The 19988-nt window shown below is 42.2% G+C and overlaps 3 protein-coding genes across 4 annotated transcripts; all 3 read left to right on the forward strand.

Annotated features, from left to right (window-relative positions):
• The first annotated feature begins 1343 nt into the window (after positions 1 to 1343).
• LOC6631855 (farnesol dehydrogenase) lies at positions 1344 to 2361 on the forward strand. Its single transcript, XM_002055163.4, has 2 exons — positions 1344 to 1942; positions 1995 to 2361. Exons 1-2 carry the CDS (start codon positions 1352 to 1354, stop codon positions 2160 to 2162), a joined length of 759 nt encoding a protein of 252 aa, XP_002055199.2. The 5' UTR covers positions 1344 to 1351; the 3' UTR covers positions 2163 to 2361.
• A 1444-nt stretch (positions 2362 to 3805) lies between these two features.
• Positions 3806 to 4773, forward strand: LOC6631854 (farnesol dehydrogenase). Of its 2 annotated transcripts, none has more exons than XM_015170992.3 (2): positions 3806 to 4463; positions 4520 to 4773. In XM_015170992.3, the coding sequence occupies exons 1-2, from the start codon at positions 3894 to 3896 to the stop codon at positions 4685 to 4687; spliced, it is 738 nt and encodes a 245-aa protein (XP_015026478.1). In that variant the 5' UTR covers positions 3806 to 3893; the 3' UTR covers positions 4688 to 4773. The 2 variants fall into 2 exon arrangements, with proteins under 2 accessions (XP_015026478.1, XP_002055198.1); XM_002055162.3 differs by having other exon boundaries at positions 3808 to 4469.
• Positions 4774 to 9335: 4562 nt separating this feature from the next.
• LOC6631825 (uncharacterized) lies at positions 9336 to 11808 on the forward strand. The gene is made up of 4 exons (XM_015170993.3): positions 9336 to 9460; positions 9521 to 9623; positions 9689 to 10105; positions 10170 to 11808. Exons 2-4 carry the CDS (start codon positions 9531 to 9533, stop codon positions 10221 to 10223), a joined length of 564 nt encoding a protein of 187 aa, XP_015026479.1. The 5' UTR covers positions 9336 to 9460; positions 9521 to 9530; the 3' UTR covers positions 10224 to 11808.
• The last annotated feature ends 8180 nt before the right edge of the window (positions 11809 to 19988 follow it).

The raw sequence follows: 19988 nt of genomic DNA on the forward strand, positions 1-19988 counted from the left end.
AATACGTAATCAGTGAAATTTTCATGCACATTTTTCTTTCGTTTTTCTGGGTAAACAAACGGCGCTTTGAGCTGACGCTCAACTTGAAATACGTTTCCCAATTTCCATAAACACGTGTGCAAATAACACGTGTGCTCAGGCTCCGGCATCTGTTGGTCTGGCCGGGGAATGTTCGGGGCGTTATATAGGGGCTGGTTGAGTATACCCTTAACATTAGCTAACTATTGCCGGCATTTGATTGAAGGCGCACTACGTAGGGTCTACGTTATTCTTATTTGAGTTTCGGCGCTGTCAAATGCGCCTCAAATTGATTTTTATTTTTATTTCAAAGAAAAACTTTTTTGCAGCTGTTCAGCTTTTGTTTTTGTTTTTGTTTTAAGTCTTTATTTTTTGTTTTATTTTTTGCCTTCATGTGTGCAGCTGTGACAAACTTGTGCCCTACACCCTACTGTCTACCCTCTATGGGGCCCACACCCTTTGTATACCTCGCGTATTGTACACGTATTTTCTCTTCATGGAATTTCCATTAAGCCATTAAATACAAATCGACCTGCAAACTACCATCTGTTTTCCCCGAACAGCCGACAGGCTGTCGTTGCAGTTTTTGGACCTGCTTATAAAAGATATACGAGCCCCACTCGGCTTAATTTGAACTTCTGTTGTGGTAATCCGTAAACTTGTATTGATATACAAGACAGCGCGAATCGATTAACTATTTAACACATAAAATATTCAATTTATGTTTCTATACCCTACCGGGGTAAATACATGGAGTACATGTGTTCTGTTTTAATTCAGATCAATATGCAATGACATTGGGTGAAAGTGGAATTCGTATACGAAAACAGTGTTGCCTAGCAGTACTTTTTCAAAAGCGGTGCTGGCTAACGGTAGGCTTTAATTATGTACTTTTTAACAAAACAAAGAACATATAAAATAAATAAAGTGGCATTTATATTAAAATCAGTGTTGGTAAGCAGTAACTCCCGCCTAGTTCAGCCTAATGCCTGCCAACACTGCTTTCTATTATCATTGTAAAAATCTTCTAGTTGAAGATGAAGAAATGCGATTTTCCAATAAACTGACAGCTGCCGCTCTCATTGCTTGCGGTCTAGACTCTACGCTTGAAGTGATCTGCAAGCTAGGCAGTCACAGCGAAAGCTTATGCAATTGTTACAGCTGCTGGTAATCCGAGAGCTGTACAGAATTGGAAATCGATGCACTTGCCACAGGGGCGCCACCGTGGGGATAGCAGTGAGTGCTTTAAGACATTACTACGCCAGTGGCTAACCGCGATCAGTGGACGTTGAGGGTTTCGTTTGGGCTGGCGAGCAAGTGAAGCCCCATTCAAATGGCAACCGTTGGCATGGAACGTTGGCAGAATTGCATTGCTGTGGTGACTGGCGCTAGTTCGGGCATAGGAGCTGTGCTCAGCAAGCAGCTTGTTGCTGCGGGCGTCATTGTGGTCTCCTTGGCTCGGCGTCTGGACCGCCTGGAGCAGCTGCGTCAACAATTGCCAGAGGTACAGCGCGCCCAGCTACATGTCAGGCAATGCGACGTGACGAGCGTAGAGTCGGTAAACGCCGCCTTTGATTGGATCGAAGCTGAGCTGGGTGGTGCCGATATTCTGATTAACAATGCAGGCAAGCTATCCGGTGGTCAATTGGTTACCATGCGGTTGGACACAGCGCAAGAAATACTGCAAACGAACGTGATGGGCGTTGTTTACTGTACACAACGCATTTTTGAATCAGTACGAAAACGCAATACACCCGGCCATGTGGTGCTCATCAACAGCATTGTGGGTCACTATCTGTTCAATCCGCTGCCCGGCAGCGTTCAGGAGCTGAACATGTATCCGGCCACGAAGCATGCATTGACCGCCATGACAGAACTCTTCCGTCAGGAGTTTCGCGACCTTAAAAGCCACATAAAGGTCACGGTAAGTAGCCATCCGACTTTGCTGCAGCTGACCTAAATGTGCGTCGTCACAGAGCATTAGCCCGGGCCTGGTGGATACGGATCTGGTGCCGCAGGCCTACAAACGACTTCCCATGCTGCAGCCCGAGGATGTGGCCAATGCCATCATGTATGCCCTGGCAACGCCTCCACATGTTCAGGTGCACGAGCTAACCATAAAGCCAATGGGCGAACCGTTTTAGCAGCATGACACATGGAGAATACCAGGTTAATTGAAGCCTTAAATGATGGTTTGGTTTTTTTTGTATTATAGAATTTCTATGATATACATCATAAAATCTTAAAATTGGGAAACTAAGTATATTAAGATATTCGTACAGATTTTTGAATGCAGCTTCGTAACATAATATTAAATGTTAAAAACGAGTCTGTTTAATTTAACATAGTAGCTTGACCAGATTCTTTTCCACTTTTCCACTTTTGTATAGCTCCGTACTTTTTCATGAGAATGCGTGTTCCGCTTGCCTGCTTCAGTTGTTTTGCATTGATCAATTTCAACAGTTTTTTATTCCTCCCAATAATTGCTGAGTAGTTACATTTTTGGCCATGTCCCTTTTAAAAATCGATCTTAATTTATGGGCTCGATCTATGCAGATGCAAAAACATAAAACCTGCTCTGTTGCCCGGCAGAATATTAATTTTACTAAATAGGTAGAATCGGCTGACAAATATGCAATTTGATGGATTTATTTATAAATGGTTGACAAAACGACTGTCATTAAAAAAATAAAAATTTTAAGCTAAATGCTAAATGCCTAAACAGAATACAAAATGAGGGTTTTTATATGCTCCAGCAACCAACTATGCCTCTAATCACAGTTTATTTTGCCAGTGATGTAAGTAAGTGGTAACTTTTGCTAAAGGGGTAGCTTTTAGTGGAGAACGAACTTGCAGAAAGAGGGTGATGGGAGGATATATAAACCTGTACCGAAAGCTATGCCTTCTTATAGATGCATGTGCTCAGTGAGTTTCCGAAGTGAGTCTGAAAGATTTTATTAGGGTTAGAGAGAGTTCAGTGAAGAGACAAGCTATTGCAAGTTTGGCATAAGATCTTATGGTAGATATAAGAGGTGATTGCAATGTCTGCTTCACAAAGGTCGTATATCAGATCCAGCTTTAAGTGACACAAACTTATAACCACTACTGCTACTGATCGACTTCAATAAAATAAATGTGTGAATTCAAAAAAATGATATACCTATTTGCCAGTTTTAAAAAGTAACGTCAGTTAGGCTGTGCATCAAATGGTTAAACAGCGAAATAGTGGCACGTGCTTCCATTGTTGAGCTACAGTATTTGTGTGGGGCCGATTTGTGGGGCTAATTTAAACAAATAATGTTGCCATCGACTGCGAGCGACTAGCTAATACTCGTTCAACGTCGAATAAAAGCAAACACTAAATATATGTTATAAACAGGTATTCGATTTTTTGTGAGTGCGTTAATTGTTAACCTTAAGAGGAGTTCATGCGTAATCTTCAGTCGAAATTTAGTCACTCTCGCTGGAAAACTTTAATGTGTATATAATGACCACAGTCAAATAATTCGAGAGCTTTATCTGCTTGGCATACATCAGTATAAATTTCAAAAAGACAGAAGGAAACACAAAACCAATATACTCGCTACACTCTGTGAACGGGTATTAAAATTCCACACATTATAATTGTCAAACTGGCGAATAAAGCGACGCGTCGCTTAATTATTCAACTGTGAAAACTATTCAAAAATTCAATTGCGAATTTAAGCGTGTGTCCCAAGCACTTGTAGAGCGCGATGCGCGGGGCTGGTCGTTGGGCAAGCCCAATATAATGAAGGCCTCAGCGCGAACCAGACTGAGTTGCGAAATAGCTGCGTTCAGCGGCGCACAAAAGTCAATTAAAGAAGCCAATTGTTGCGGAATCCCAAAGGTGAACCATGGAGCGCTGGCAGGGTCGTGTGGCTGTTGTGACTGGCGCCAGTTCGGGCATTGGAGCTGCTGTGGCAAAGGATCTGGTGCGTGCCGGGCTGGTTGTGGTGGGTCTGGCGCGTCGCGTCGAGCGCATTGAGGCGCTCAAGGAGGAGCTGCCGGAGGAGTTGCAGTCCCAGCTGCATGCGATCAAGTGCGATGTGGCCGATGAGGCGTCGGTGGCGGCTGCCTTTGATTGGATCGAGGCACATTTGGACGGCATTGATATACTGGTGAATAATGCAGGAATGCTGTACTCCGGTCAAGTGCTGACCATGCAGCTGGATCAGCTGCAGCGCGTGCTGCAGGTCAATCTGATGGGCGTGGTTCACTGTACCCAACGCGCCTTTCGCTCCATGCAGCAGCGCGATGTTGCCGGTCATATGGTGCTTATCAACAGCCTCACCGGGCACCACATCATCCATCCGCCCAGCGAGGAGCTGCAGTGCCTCAATATGTACCCAGTAACAAAGCATGGCATCAGTGCGCTGCTCGAGATAATCCGTCAGGAGCTGAACGGCCTCAAGACGCAGATTAAAGTAACGGTGAGCAATGATTCGCATTTCCTGTGCTACATGCTTATCTGAGCTTACAGAGCATCAGTCCGGGCGTAACCAATACGGAGATCCTGCCCGGCGACTATAACAATCTGCCCATGTTGCAGCCGGAGGACATATCGGCAGGCATTATGTACGCCCTGGGCACACCGCCCCATGTGCAGGTGCATCAGTTGACCATTAAGCCCATTGGTGAACCCTTCTAAGACAGCTGCTAAATTAAAATGCATTACTGCAGTAGCGGCTGGGTGGGCGTGGCATCTAGCCGCACACAGCTGCTTGTCTCCGAAAATTGTGTTCTTTATTTAAAAATAAGTTTGACAACAAGATGGGCGGGCTGTGGATTCTGGGTGTGGGTGTGGGTGTGTGTGTCTGTGTGTGTGTGTGTGTGTGCGGCACATCCGGCATGCTGCAAGGTATGCCAAAATACGAAAATAAGTTAACATTAGCTTGACATGCCGACGCAGCCGCCATAGCAGCCACCCCCTGCCCGGACCTGGATCCGGAACAGGTGGCGTCCCCATCCGTTTCCGTGTCTCGTGCTGGCGTCTGTCAATATTGAAAGCGTGCGCATTTGACATAAAATGTAATATAGTCACAGCCACACACACACAAGCACCCGGCACGCAGTCAAGCAGCGAGACTGACAAAGATTCTGCACCAGCTCCAGTAGTTTTATGCAAAATAGCTCCTGTCTGAGATGCTCTACTCCCTATATACCATATTCACATACATTGTACTGTCAGAGTTTGTCAACGAACCGCTAGAAATATGCTGAAATATCATGTACTAAGATCCTCGGCTGATTGACAAGGTTCGAAAATCCCGATGAATTATTTGAAATTGAAAAACATATGAAAAATCGTAAGTGGAATCATTTCAGGCCATTTCCATATTTTCAGATTTCAATCTATTTGTAATATTTGAGGTTTTCTTTTATTTAATATTATATTTATAAATATAAATTATCGCATTTTCAAATCAAGTTCTCAGATGAAGCACCGCATAAACAATTCTCGTAATCAGTCAAATTATTAAATTTAATAATATGTTGTTGCTGTCTAATCCATGTGCTCGATCGATCGATCTGAATCCGGAGTTTCGCTGGCACTTGCAGTGTATTTTGAATTTTGCATTACATTTTAGATATTCAGCTAGCACACGTGGCCGCTGAAGTTAGCTGAGTGTCAGACGCCCAAAACGGCGACAATCTAAGTCCGAAAACTTTTATGACTTGCCTGTGAACAGCAGCAGGAATATTGGTAATGGGAATGCTGATGGTAACGAGCTGCTGCTGCTGCTGCTGCTGCAGCTTGGCATCACTCGCGTCACGCCATGCTGTCAATGTTGCATATAAACACGGCGTTGTCAATGTTGCTGCTGCGCGTGTTGTGTATTGCTGGTTGCTGCCAGCAATGGCAATGGCAAACTCTGTGGCAGGGGCAACGGCAGCCGCTTGCCTTTCCTGGCGCGCGTAACTCGTTTACTTGTCTGTTTCAGTGGCAGCTTTTTCAGTTGTCTGCCTTGTGCCTTCTGCCTTTTGCCCGCTGAAATAGCTAATAATGTCGCACATCCATTTTGGTGCCCCAGAGAGATACACGTTGGACCAGGCGCAGGCCGCGGCTGTTGTTGACTGTCGAGTCTTGCTTGACAGGTCTCGATATTTTCTCTATTCCTCTTTAACTGGAGGCTCAGCAGCGACCATCCTTTAAAGTTTCTGCGATGCCACACCCCCTGCTGTTAGCTGGGCGCCAAGTGAAGCGTTCATGCAGCAATCGTTTTGACCTTCAGCTGGAAGCGGTTAACGTTTCAATAAACACCTTTTGGCTTCAAGTGCAAGTCGAGCACGAAACAGCTCGGACAGCTGCTGCGCCTCTGGTCGGCATTTCCGTTCATATTCCATTTCCGTTTCCTCATCAGCACACTTCGGCGCATTTAACTTTGCGCTCTTGGGGCCTGCTTCGGCTAAAGCAGCTCCTTTTAGCGAAACTAGCTAAATTTATTTAATACTAAACCGTCGAACTTTTGCTCTAGAGGCGCTAAGTTTGCAACACATTTGCCTGAATTCATGCGAATCGCATAGTGGGGCGTCATTTAAAAATACGTTTTAGTTTTTATTAGCTGCGCATTATTGAAATATAATTGAAGAGCACAGTAAACTTTGTCTGTGTTTGCGATGCAAGATTATATATAGCGGATGTTTCCTGGCATAACCTTACTCTATATGTAAATTATGAATATCACTTTGCTATTAAATTCAGTTAGCCTTAGGTGTTTGAAAATGAGATCGAAGTCTTTCAGATGAAACACAACAGCTTTACGCTAATTTGTCGCCGGTGCGGTGGTATTTTCAAAAACGGCAAAACACGTATACAAATTTAAAACGTGCGCCCACACTCCACAGTATCAGATCATAGGCTGAGGGGGTGGGTGGAGGTTTATTTGTTGCATAGTTTTCGGCGCGTCATCTGAAAATTGAAATTAGGCGGGCTGTCGGCCTTTGCTCCGATTACGCTAATCAGCATGTGTTGGCGGAGGGACCGTTAATTTGGCTGCTTTCGCCAGCTCTTTAACTTTTATTTTTCGTCTGCTAGGGCGACTAGAAACCGCACGGATTGCGGGGAGCGAACACTGATTGATTTGCGGCGACAATTTGTCGGTTGCGCTGCCTAATTAGCATAACGCCGACAGCTTTTAATAAGTTGCCAGTGGCAGCAGCGGAGGCAGGTGCTACAAATGCGTAGCTGAAGCAACATGGATGCAATCGTTGGGCCAATGCGAGGCAGCAACTCGTGTAGTTGCTTTTAATTAAAACTTCAATCGGAGGCGCCGCAACGCAACGTTGCGTGACGCGCTCACCTGCGACTCAATGCTCAATCCTGAATCCTCAATCATGCGGCGCACATCTCTCCTGAAAATCTAATTAAACAGCCTCCAAGGTTTCAAACCTGGCGCCCACAAAGCGACAGGCTGCAAACGTAAAAATCTTTATTATATATATCTATATTCTTATTTGACATGGCTTAAGCTTACCCGAAAGCAAAATTGTGCCTAGAAGAGAAATGGAAGATGTGCTGTGTTCATATTAAAAAGAAAAAAATGCTGGACATTTTCTTTGCTTCAGTTTGGATATTCAATTATTATTTTATGACATGAACGGTACCGAACATAAGCCCAACTGACAAACATCCGAATCATATTTTAAAAAAATATTTTTGTTTATGAAAGACTGGGTTGACCATATAAATAATAAATAAATTTCTACAATGAGAATTCCAGTTAATTGTTGAACACTTTCAATACAAATTTTCCTAAATTTGAAATACAGAACTTCTTTTTCGATTCACTAACCAACTAAAGAAATCGGTTTTAGAACATTTTCAGTATAGAACTTTTTGTTGGAGATATTTCTTGCATACAGTCATATATTAATCTGAAAGCATCCAAGTCAGCTGTGCCGCGCAATATTATCTATTAGAGATGCGAGTTTCTCGGGCCGTCATATTAGTCACGTCTCTCTGTAGTCTATGCATGCACTTATCTGCATGTCTAAGCTGGAGCTGGCGGTAGAGCTGCACTTGGCTTGCAACAGACATGGTGCTACATTGGGTCGACATTTGCTGGGTTCTATGGACCCTCGACCCTGCTGAATGTGTCAGCCGCTTAACTTACATAATATCCGCAGTGCTTTCTCTCGTTTTTCCGTTTCCTGCTGCGCTGCAATGCGTCGCAACGCGACGCGATGCGATGCGATGCGATGCGACGCTGCGTTTTCTTTAGCGCCGCCCTCATGCCAACTAATTATAAAGTTGGGAACGGAAACATTTACAAAACATTTAGCGAAAAATGCACATTTACGAAAAACGTGTGCGGACTCTGTAATGGGCGGCGTCACATAGGAGCGGGTCGAGCAGGAAAGGAGCGTAGGAGTCGCCGAGTTTCGCCTAACGAAATCAAAGGGCCACGACCACGCCTCTACACCTCCAACTCAACGACACGGACACGGACACGTTAAATGGCCAGCCGGGCATGCAAATGCCGTCGACGATGACGTCGACCGCAAACGAGCAGCGACGGGATGTCAGCTCCCCTGGGCCCCACTGCCCCTTGTTGCTTCACGTCTCTCTCCACATATGTGTGTGTGTCTTGATGTGCGTATGCGACAACGTTTGGAAGACGAAAGCGGCCACAACTTCATTTTGGGGCCAAACCGGCAGATAATAAATGTCAAGCCTGGAGAGACGTGGCCATTGTGGCTTATGTGCTTGAAACTTTTTAAACTTCATGCATTGCTGCATACATAATCTCCGCATATGCTCCATCTTGCTTGCGCCACGACTCTCGAGTGCTGCCGCTCTTTCTCTCTCGCTTTCGCTGTATCATATATCTGCCTGTAGAGCTGGCCGAGCACGTACGTAGGTGCAGGAAATGCGGCATTTTGTTGAATTGAGCGGAAAAGTGCGGCTCTTCATTTAACGCCGCGACTGAGCACAAGCACACGATCGTGGAGAAGACGATTCGGGTTCCTCCGGCTACCGATTTTAATAGTTGTCATGCTTGAGCCCAAGGACAAAGAACTCTGAGCTGTAAATGCTGTTTTTTATTTTTTAATTTTTTATTTTAGACATTTTTGATATAGCTCACTCAAATCCCTACCAATTCCAGAAAGATTACTTCGTTGGGGGAAAACCGGCGGAACAAAAAGAAAACAAGTCAACCTGAAAAAGTGGGTACTACCTTCATAGTAGAACATCTTTTTGATGCAAACTAAAAGATTTGACTTGATTTGAAAAGAGGTGCAAATTGCCTCCGTCCCAACTGTCACTGTGTAGCTCACGAAGGCTGAGTTTATTCTAAAAAAAAAAACAGTTCCAAATTACATTTCATCAACAAACAACACTTCAACAAATTGATTAGTCTTAGTGCCTTTTTCAAGGAATTAATTTTGCTTATATTCCTAGTAATTAATTTTATAATTTGTAAGTACAAGTTGGGTCTTATTAATGCTGCCTATATGTGTGATAACGTAACTTCCTTAGACTTTATACCATGGATGAGAATAACGCAGAAGCAAGTCGTAGCAAAGCATGCGAAGCATTACAGGTCCCCAAAACAGAACTAGCGTCGACTGCAGTAGAAGCGGTAAATACCGTAAACGAAACGCCAAGCTGGAAATTAAAAACATTAAATTCAATAATTTCCTAAAGGCCAGTTCCTTATTCACCGCTACTAGAAAAGCTGGAGGAAGACTTAGGAGTTCGGGATCAAAGTTGAAGTCGCCTTCAAAGCCCAAAAACTCAATTAACCGAAGGAAGTCCAATTCTAGATCAATGTCCAGTACGCGCAAGACCAAGAGCACGCCGACAGCCAGGTCGCGCAATAGGAAGACCACCTCAACGGGTCTCAAGAAACCCAATGTGAACTGCGTGAGCCGTAAGCGTAATTCTCGAATTAGCATCAAACACAATAAAGGTTGCAGACCCAATCTAACTATGAACAAAGCATATTTGCAATTTATACGCGAATACTGCGGAAGACCACAAGAGCTATCCGGACCGGATTTAGCACAAAAAGCCGCGCGCGCCTGGTGTCGCCTATCCAATGTGAAGAAACAGAAATTTTTGGTAAGTGCAGCCGTAGTTTGTATACCTAGATATATATTTATGTATTCTTATCTTTACTACACAGGCAAGGCGCACAAAGAAAACTTGTAAAAAAGCCCGATTTTGTGCAATTCAATAGAGCTGAGCTGAGCTGTGCTGAGATGTGCTGTAAAGATCGCAAAAAAAAGTCTATCATAAACTGTTCCGGATTAAAAAAGCCACAACCAATTAAACTTTATAGCTACATAAAAGCTACTTGAGTTTATTGTACACCGTGCCCCTTGACAATTTGGCAGTGTATGCGGCAGCTGGCAGGTGACTGGCAGGTACTGAAGATTTCGGAGGTTATATGAGCTAGATATCTAAAAAAAAAAAAGGGAAGCCCAGACAAAACTTATTTCAAATATATTGAGGGTTTTGGCGACCTCTCCATATTTAAAATATTTGTTGGCTAGCTCGAGGTCCGAGTTTGTAAATACAAACAGTGAAACAAATTTATTTTATTTCGGTTGCACTTCGTTAACAGCAGCTTTATCCGTTTGGCTGAAATCGAAAGGCTTTGATTTTCGAACTGAACTTTCTACTTTGGACCTGAAAGTTTCATCAAGATCAGGCTTTTAAGCCCGATGTTATTTAAGAATGTCTTTTCCAAAATTGAAACTGAAACAAGAAGCACAGCTTGTGTGAATTTTTGTGTGCAAGAAGGAAAGCTCATGCTCATTACGGCAGCTCAGACCTAAATACAGGCTATTTGCCAGTTGTGCATTTCCCAATACGGCACGCTTGCTTATTGATATAATTTGAGTATAATTAAATTAATTATGTATTTTGTTGAAAGCACAAACTGATGCAGACATATTCAAGCATTGGAAAGAGCTTAAATGTCCTAGATCAACAACAATTTTTGTTGTCCAAAGGAATTTAAAATATTGATACACACAACTGATTTGGAATATATTGCTATTTTCGATAGTCAACTGAAACCGAACGTATTGTTTAATAAGCGTCTGTCAAATATGACTGCAACAAATTAAACAATGAAGAGCTTACACAATAGAAACTGAACTAAGAGAACCAATTTAAAAACGAATGTAGCAATTTTGCCAGTCCATCTAATTCAGTCAAGCATCGGGTTTATTGACGTTTTAAAATACAATTTCAATAATTTTATAATTTGTCTATTCAATAATAAAGCTTTGCAAATAACCGGACTTCGGACCATGCCTTGAACACGAACACAAAGCGCATCCGTGCATAGACGCTCAACGCAATATTTCCGCTGCTTAATGAACCTTTGTAAAATTTAAACAACTCCATTTACGCACACAGAGACACACACAAATCGAAGCAAAGCATTTGACAACGAAAAGCTGTATCTATGCTAAGGATTGGATTCACTCTCAATGTGGGAGCATGCCGTTACGAGTCAATGTGTGGACAGTGTGGGTGTTTCGGGCGGCAGCAAAGCTTGCAATGCTTAACAAAGGATGCGTATACGGGATGCCTACAAGAGCAACACAATAACAATAACAACTATAGCTGCAACCAATGGACGAATGCTTACAATATTACCAAATTATGGCTACCAACATTTTTGGACTAATTCAATCTGTCAGGTAAAATTTGGGTTCTGCCCAAATCCAAATCGCTAAATTGACCATTGCCTAAAACAGATAGTTGTAGCAATATGTTGATATGGCGCCAATAACATTACCCATTTTCAATTCCCCTTTCCCCCTATTCCTCTGACTTTCATTTCAATTCTCTTTGAAAAATTCTGCTTAATCGAGCAGGACTTGCACTCAGAACTAAATGCAAACAGGCATTTATATGCGCATACCAAACATCCTTCTGAATTGAAGCTAAACGTTCCAAAGGAAAGTTGAAAATATTTTTGTAGAAATTCTGTTTAGCTGTGTTATATTATGACAAGTCTGGTCGAGGCCCATTTAATATTTATAATAGCCCGTTCTACTGAAAATATTGCAAGTTGTAAATATTTTCTGATTGCTAGATTTTAACTCGAACCAATATTGGCATCTATCAAATATGGTTCGATAATGATTGGGAATTAAGGCTTACATCTTCTGGGCTTGAAAATTACTTTTATTTTACAACACAGAATATTTGCAAAAAATGTAGTTTGGTTCCGGTTTTGGTTCAGCTGAATTTTCGGTTCATATTAATTATATTAGTTTTCGATATTTAAGCTTCGATTCATTTTAGAAACTAAATCTAGAATGGCAGTTCAGCCGTGCATTGCATGTCTAGTAACCAGTTTATTCAATTGAACCGCACCGAACCGCGTCTAACTGAATCGCAGTGTGGCGAATCGATGACAGCTCAGCGACCATAGATGCCCCAATGAATGTGTCTGAACATGTTATGCAATAAATACGCCAGTTTTATAATAATCCAATGACATTTGTGGGCGACCATTCGCATTTCGTTAGCCCGTTCGAACTCTTCTCCAACTTAAATGGCACGGAAAGTGCCAACAACCTCTGGCCGCTACCCACACCCTAATGGGAAGTTCTTACACCGGATAGCTGCCAAATGGTACATTGATGGTAAATGCTGGTCGATGGTCTGTTGAATGCTTCAGTGGTTGCTGCTCTGGTGCTCTGCTGGCGACATCAAAGGCGAGACCATCGCAGAGACTAATAAAAATGGCAACGAAATTATGCAATTAGTGGCGTAATATGAAGCACTTTACTGGCATTGTGGGCGTTCTCGTTAATAACAGTTGTGCCCAGTGCTGTTCTTGTAGTTGTTGTTTGTGTTACTGTAGCCAGTAGATATGCTTGTGGCTGGAGCTTGAGGGTGCAAATGGCTAACGCAAAAGTTGTTCGCCATCCATGACAACGCTGCCGATGAGAATCACAACGAGATTGAGGATGACAATGGAGTAAATGGCCATGGAGCGTGAAGCTATGTGTTAGCGATAGTTTTGTGGCTGAATGGATATTAACCATTTGACAGGTGTGTGAGAACATGTCTCGTGCTTAATTCACTTAAAGCGATTTCACCCAGTGTCCTGCTATGTCAATTAATTTGCATATTACGCATACGCCCAGTGTGATAATTATATAAACATGGGCTTTCGCGCACTCACATTGCTAAATAAATATTCGAAACAATCTGACTGCCAGACAAGTGTCGTTTATTCTTGGCTTCCAAAGCCTAACGAGCGTACATATTTCATCCAGTTTTTATTTTTTCTTTACATATTTTTATATTTTTTTTTTTGGTTTTTTTTTTGTTCTCTTAGCAGCGGCTGCCACATGCAGCCATGCATCCAATGGGTAGCCAAGAAAATGTGAACATTGCCGTTATATGCTTTGTCTTAGCGTTGCGACTAGCGTCTATAAGCTAGCGCAATGTGTGTGTGTTTGTGGATGTTTGGGTGTGTCTTCTCATATATACACACACGCACACCCGCACACACACTAATAGCATGCACATATGAAATATATGGGCGAGTAGCGCTGGTAACCTTGGCGTCGGTTTCTTTTGCTGCTTAACGGTTTGCTTTGCATATCGTGATGGGTGAGAGAGAGAATGAGAGTGAGAGGGGGCGGGGAGGGGGGTAGCTACCACAGCCACGCAGTTGCTGCGGCAGCCGCAACACTGCAGCATACAGCGCCAACACAGGTCGGTGTAGTCGGTGTGTGTTGCATGTAAATACTTCGAAGGTAGGCAAGGTAATGCACTGCAAACAATTTTAAAAAATGTCCCGCAAAAATGATAAAATACTTAAACTATATAAATCTACGTTTATTTTTAGGAAATCAATATATATGTAGAAGGGTTTGGTTAGCTTAAATGAACAAATGTAGGCTCGGCCTACAAATCAAAAGTCTTCTATTTAAATATGACTTTCAATTAACAGGGAATATAAATTATTAATATACATTCTTATTGAATTCAATAAAATTCTATATTAATAATATTTTTAATCAGACCAAGAACTAAGTCTGCTTATATTATGGATATGATTTAGCACGTGTATCGTAAGCTTGCGGTGAATTTTTAGCAAATTTATTTTATGCTTATATATATATAAACGCCAGTGCAAAGCAAAATCTTAGCAATTCAATATTTATCGGGATTTGAGCTATATTCAAATATAAGTATATATAAACGAGCCTGAAGTGAGATTCCAAAAGGAAAGCCTTTCGATGCTTTTATGCCTCGTGGCTGGAAAAAATGATGGCATCAAATAAGTACTTATGGCTAGATTATTATTATTTGAGCTGACTCGAAATTTATTGCTGTGCACAATTAATTCGCTGTTGGCGAAAAAATGTCATAACATGAAGAGTGATATTCCACGCTCCAATTACGAGCAGCCGTGCCAGTGTTCCAACAGAAAAATGCGCAAAGTGACGGACAGGCAGAGGGTCGGGCAACCAGCCAGCGCTCAGGCTGTGGCATGCCTCAGCCCGACTGAGTCTCGGCTCGTACTGCCCTGGCCTGGGCTGGCCTGGCCTAAGCTCCGCTCTGCTCAGTTTTGTTGCAGTTTGTGCATGCATATACGCTTATGTAACCAATGTCATCGTTATTTTTAACTTAATTTACATGCTTAACTAAAGTTGTCAGAAAATTATGTTGACGCATGCAGCTTTCAATTATGTTGCATACACGAGGGGCCCTCTGCCGCATGCTCCCGCCAGCAACATGTCCTTGTGGACGCGCAACTGCCGCGGGAGTCGCCTATGCTTGCGCATGTTCACACCAATATGGCGGGCCAACATGGCGTATGAATTCATCGTTTGTCATGTGAACATCACATTATCATAATTTTTGGCATGTCAATCACGCGACGCCGCTACAAAGGTCTTCCACGCACACATACGCGCGGTATTCGAGGGCACATATGTAATTATAGCAGTTAATCGATCTATGTTCAAATAATATTCATCCAGTTTAGCTGTATTGAACAAAAATTTGCTTTCAGTGAACAAAGTCCGAAATTAATATCGATTTTTGGCATCGAATAAAAAAAGGTCACGAAAACAATCGCTGCTAAACAAAAAGTTGAAAACTTTATTTTTACTTATCCCAATCCCATAAAAAATCCTTATAAATATTTGTTAAGAAGCCGTCGTTGTCCGGTTAAGGCAACGTCGACTGCCACTGAAGTTCCAGGAACTACCAGCTATTTTGCAGTAATTTGGTGTAAATTTCCCATGACTGCAGAGGACAGTTACTAAGAGCTGCCAGAGAAAATTTCGAAATTCTTTAAGTTGCGTGTTGTTAGCCTCAGCATGCTTCCCTTGACGGGCAATTGCTAGTGCCTTTCCCAGTAGCTAAGAGAATACATGAGCGTAGTGAATGCTCGATTACAAAGCATTAAATAATGATATATACATATTCATATACAAATATATTTATAAATATATATACATATATGGACACTGATAGTATTACTATTAAAACATCGTTGGACAGTTTCTATATATTTTTTTTTCGGCTTTAATTTTTCTCAGATAGCAATTATAAACATGCAGTAAAATCGATTCAACGACATTACTTATTATTTTTTTAATTTTCTTAATATTATTTTAATTTTTTATAATTCTTATTCTAACGGCCTTATTGCTTCAAAAACTTAATCGGAATAAAATTCTGTCTCTTAAGCATTTGAGTAAAAGAGAGTTAATTATATTTACATATTAATAAGTTTCTAAGCCCTTATGATATAAACAACTTCAAAGTCCGTATATCTGGAATTTTAATTATAGTTCAGGCGCCCTCGATTTGTTTCCTAAAAATAACAAATATGTTTTCCAATCTTGCCTTGTCCGTGCCGTAAATGCCATTGATAACGTTCGCCTCATCGTGCAGATCTGTATGTTTGAGTTCCTTTGAATGCCATTCATTTTATTCACACCCAGCACACATTCATCTTAATGTTACGCTTCTAGCCTGATTTTTTTTTGTTCGATTTATTTTTACTTTTTTTTTGTGTGGGAACTGATGAACGCAGCGCGACAATTAAATTTAATAGCAACGCAATTAACTCTTAATTTCTATTTCGGCAGCGTTTTTGCCAATGCTCCTTTTTTTGGCAGCCTGCTGACCCATTGTCTGCAGACTTGAATGCGCGCTGCGGAGAATCTTAGGGGGGAGTTCAGCCGCTTTGTGAATGCCAAAAAGGCGACACTAAAAAAATGTAGAGCTGCGACAGAGCTCATTTTATTAATTAACCAACAGGCAGAGATGCTTTGAATTTGATTGGATCCCGGTCCGTGTCTGGGTGCCAGCCAAAATGTGTGGCAAATTGCGTGAATTATTTCAGCTGTGTGTATGAGTGTGTGTGTGTGTGTGTGTGTAAATATAGGTGTCGACTAACCGTTGGTAGTTAAATTAAAATTAAATGCTCGCCCCAACACGCTCATTCCACAAACCCCAAAGATGCCCTGCCCAACACACCGTCACCTATGGTACCCTTTCGACCCTTTGAATTACTTCATTAAATTTGCATATTAGGTGAGGATTTGGTTGCCCTTTGCCGCAATTTTTTCCAGCTGTGCCATTCTAGCACACACTCGCATTTTTTGTGCCCATAACTGCTGGCCTGGGCCGTAGAGAAAAAATTGCCATTACAGCTGTAAACGCACTTGATAGATATGAGGCAACTGTTAGTCCTGGATTTTTTTTTTCGTAAACGCCAAGCATTTCAAATAGGAACTGGGTTTATATTAAAGTCAGAAAACTGTATTTTAAATATAAAAATAATTCTTGCTTAATATAAGTAAATTAGGCAGCGTTAGAAATTGATATATAAACCGGATCGAATTTGGAGGATTGTGTGATTGAACAACTAAGCTTGTATTTAGAGGTAATTCAAAATCAAGCTTTAGTTCTTTTTGTATCTGATATTGAATTCCTATTAAATCATGATATCGTATATACTCATATCTTGGCTGCCGATTTTCTGCCTGGCTCAAAGCTTCAACCTTATTAATTTATTTCGAATTCTTATGACTTTCGCAACTGGCAAAAAAATTCCAATAAAAATAGTTGTTTTTTTTTTTACACTATTACACAATATAGTTGGTATTTATTTATATATTTAAAGAAAATGAGCAACAATTTTATATTTAACTGAAGTTTGGATTGCCGTTCAAAAGCTGCCTGCTATGCGTGCTATGACACGCGCTAATCTGGCGATCTTCGATCCTTGAAATTTCTAATTCAAATGCTCGACCTGCACAAAGCCCTATCAACTGACATGCTGACCCTTTGACCCCCACCCGCCCGAGCCACTTTGCCCCTTGCAGCTGTTAAGTTCACGCGGTTATCGGCACTGATGAAAATGGCAGGCGGCTAGACTATCGCCATTTCGCATCGCCATCATCATTTAATCATCATCATCTTCATCAGCGCCATCATCCCGATTATCATCATCATCTCGACTTGGCTTCTATTGTCAACGTGCTGCAGCCATGGGCTATGGAGCGGCGCAGACGCCGCCGCCTGATGCCATAAATTAGAAAGTGTCAGGTTCGTTACGTAAATTACCTGGCTATAAAAAACGAGAAGAGGCGACGGCGACGGCGTCGGCATCAGCATCGGCGGCGACTGGAGCGCCACCTGAGGCAGAAGCTGGCGCAGTGGCAGTGGCAGTGGCAGCGGCAGCGGCAGCGGCATAGTCCTGGCATAGTCTGGGCAGCGGCAACTGCGATGCTCACCCACAAGGACAACGACAACGAATTAATGTCTTTTTATTTGCGCTTCGCGCGCCGAAAGGGCAAAAAGATTTGTCAAGGATATTTAAGGCATGGCGGCGGCCAAGTGGGTGGCGACGCTGCGGGGTGGTTTCGCGGTGCGCCCAGTTTTGCTTTGCATGCGACAACCCAACCAGCAAGACGTGTACAAAAGACGCAGGCAAGTAGGCAGAGAGAGAAAGAGAGGTGGATGGAGAGAGAGAAAGAAAACAAAATAAAATAAATAAATAAAGATGCTGACCCAGAAATAAAAATGAGATTAAGTGTGATTAACACGCTGTCGAGCTGAGATGCCACCATCTTCCATAACATGTTTATGTGTGCGCGCGTGTGTGTGTGTGTGTGTGTGTGTGTGTGCGGGTGTGTGGGTGTGTATGGCTGTGCGGATGTAGTTACGTGTGTGCGTGTGTGCATGTGCTTTTTGGTCAAGTATTTTGCGTTATTTTCACTTTTGCATCGCATTCAATTCTCAGTCCAGAGGCCGCAACTCTCTTTTTGTATCTCGCATCTCGTTCGAGTTTTTCTTTTTTGTCCACGGACTCGCTGCTGTTCTCTTCCAATTTCTTTTAGTGGGACCGAACCGCTCCCTCTGCCGCCCCGCAGTTGTCCTTGGTGGGGTAATTTATTTGGTTACAACTTGATTTGCATAAAAGAACATTTACTTTTTAATTAGGTGTAAAATTTATGCACTTCACTTTCGCTTCGGCCGTTGTTTTGTTCTGTTTTTTTTTTTTGTTTGTTTCCTCATTTTTGGACTTTCTGTCGCTGAAAGTTGTTGCGGTCCTTTCAGCGGGTTGGTTCTTGAGGTGTTTGAGGTGGATTCTGAAGTGGGGGTAGTTAGCAAGTTTCATTTATGACTCGCCCGGGTTACCGTTAAGATTCTCAAATGCCGATTACCGCACTGAGTCCAGATCGTAAGCTCCTTAAAAACTAAGTTGATTTTGGATTTTGTTAATTGCCTTCGTTGAGGTTGTGCGTCCGTTTCGCGGAAAGAATGCTAGTCAAATATGTTGAATACATTTATTTTTGCTTATTTTTTTTTATTAATCATTTCATGCATTGAGCATTTTAATTGCAGAAAGACAACCAAACCTTAAAATGTTCTGAAGCAAACCTTTTATTAGGTCGTTGACGGAGATTTATAATATTAAAAAAATGATTAGACATTTTTAGGATTTAATTCAAGGCAAAGATTACAAAACGAATCCCAGTTTGAATACCAGCCAAGTGTGTGGATTATTGGAGTATTATTTTTGCCGATTGTTATAGTTACCTAGGAAATACCTTGTGTACATGTGACGCACACGCTTATAACACTTCCTCGTCAGGCCTAATCCACTTCGGAATTCGCATTACTTCGAAGTAGGTCCTATGTGTCGCTATTTTATCTCTTTATCTGCGTGCAGACCGTCATGTTTATATTGTCGCTATAATAATAATACAAACATAATAATTGTCATAATAATATCCTCTAGCTGCAACCTCATAATATAAAAAGCCTAACCGGAAACTCGAAGAGCACATCCATCGCGTACGTCAGTAGTACCAGCACCTGGTAGCGTTCTAAACTGACCTAGGATTCGATTTCTTTCCACCCCAACAACCTCATGTAGCAATTGCACAGAAAATTGTGAAATATGTATGGAGTTTCGCAGTGACGTCAGTTAGAGACTGTTTTTGCACACCAGATTGGTCGCTGGCTGTTAAGCGTTCAGCGGGAAGGATACGAGTGCCCAGAAGCCGCAGCACGTTCAAGATACACATTTGCTTCTCTCAACACGTTGCTACTTCATCCTTGCTGCTGCTGCTGCTGCTGCTGCCGGCTGCCCCTTTGCCGCTCGCATTTATATCGCTGTCGGTATGTGAAAATACTTTCGTGTTGACGTTGACGCTGGCGGGTAGTTAATCGGTCGCTTGCAACGCCAACGGTGACTTACTTGCCCAACACTGCCACACCCTACGACACGACAGCCCAACCCCAGATACTGTGGGTGGTGCCAGGTGTACGTAAACGTGCCACAGGCCCACTTAATGCAGCACACTGAAGTGCGATAAGGAATTTCCAGATTTCTTTTACTTCTCGCATATACATTTCAGTAGTCAGTCAAGTACAGGGTGATCCAAGCTGTCCCACGATGCAGCCAAACATTGGATGGACGCTCTAATGA

Source organism: Drosophila virilis, chromosome X (assembly GCF_030788295.1).
Source record: "Drosophila virilis strain 15010-1051.87 chromosome X, Dvir_AGI_RSII-ME, whole genome shotgun sequence".
In the NCBI taxonomy this organism is placed as follows: domain Eukaryota; kingdom Metazoa; phylum Arthropoda; class Insecta; order Diptera; family Drosophilidae; genus Drosophila; species Drosophila virilis.

What these genes read in the sequence shown, in the direction of transcription:
- LOC6631825 (XM_015170993.3), top strand. Translation starts at nt 9,531, where the DNA reads ATGGATGAGAATAACGCAGAAGCAAGTCGTAGCAAAGCATGCGAAGCA. An exon ending in CGTCGACTGCAGTAGAAGCG is followed by an intron (nt 9,624 to 9,688) that starts GTAAATACCGTA and finishes AATTTCCTAAAG; the next exon opens with GCCAGTTCCTTATTCACCGC. An exon ending in TGAAGAAACAGAAATTTTTG is followed by an intron (nt 10,106 to 10,169) that starts GTAAGTGCAGCC and finishes TTTACTACACAG; the next exon opens with GCAAGGCGCACAAAGAAAAC.
- LOC6631854 (XM_002055162.3), top strand. Translation starts at nt 3,894, where the DNA reads ATGGAGCGCTGGCAGGGTCGTGTGGCTGTTGTGACTGGCGCCAGTTCG. An exon ending in AGACGCAGATTAAAGTAACG is followed by an intron (nt 4,470 to 4,519) that starts GTGAGCAATGAT and finishes CTGAGCTTACAG; the next exon opens with AGCATCAGTCCGGGCGTAAC.
- LOC6631855 (XM_002055163.4), top strand. Translation starts at nt 1,352, where the DNA reads ATGGCAACCGTTGGCATGGAACGTTGGCAGAATTGCATTGCTGTGGTG. An exon ending in AAAGCCACATAAAGGTCACG is followed by an intron (nt 1,943 to 1,994) that starts GTAAGTAGCCAT and finishes GCGTCGTCACAG; the next exon opens with AGCATTAGCCCGGGCCTGGT.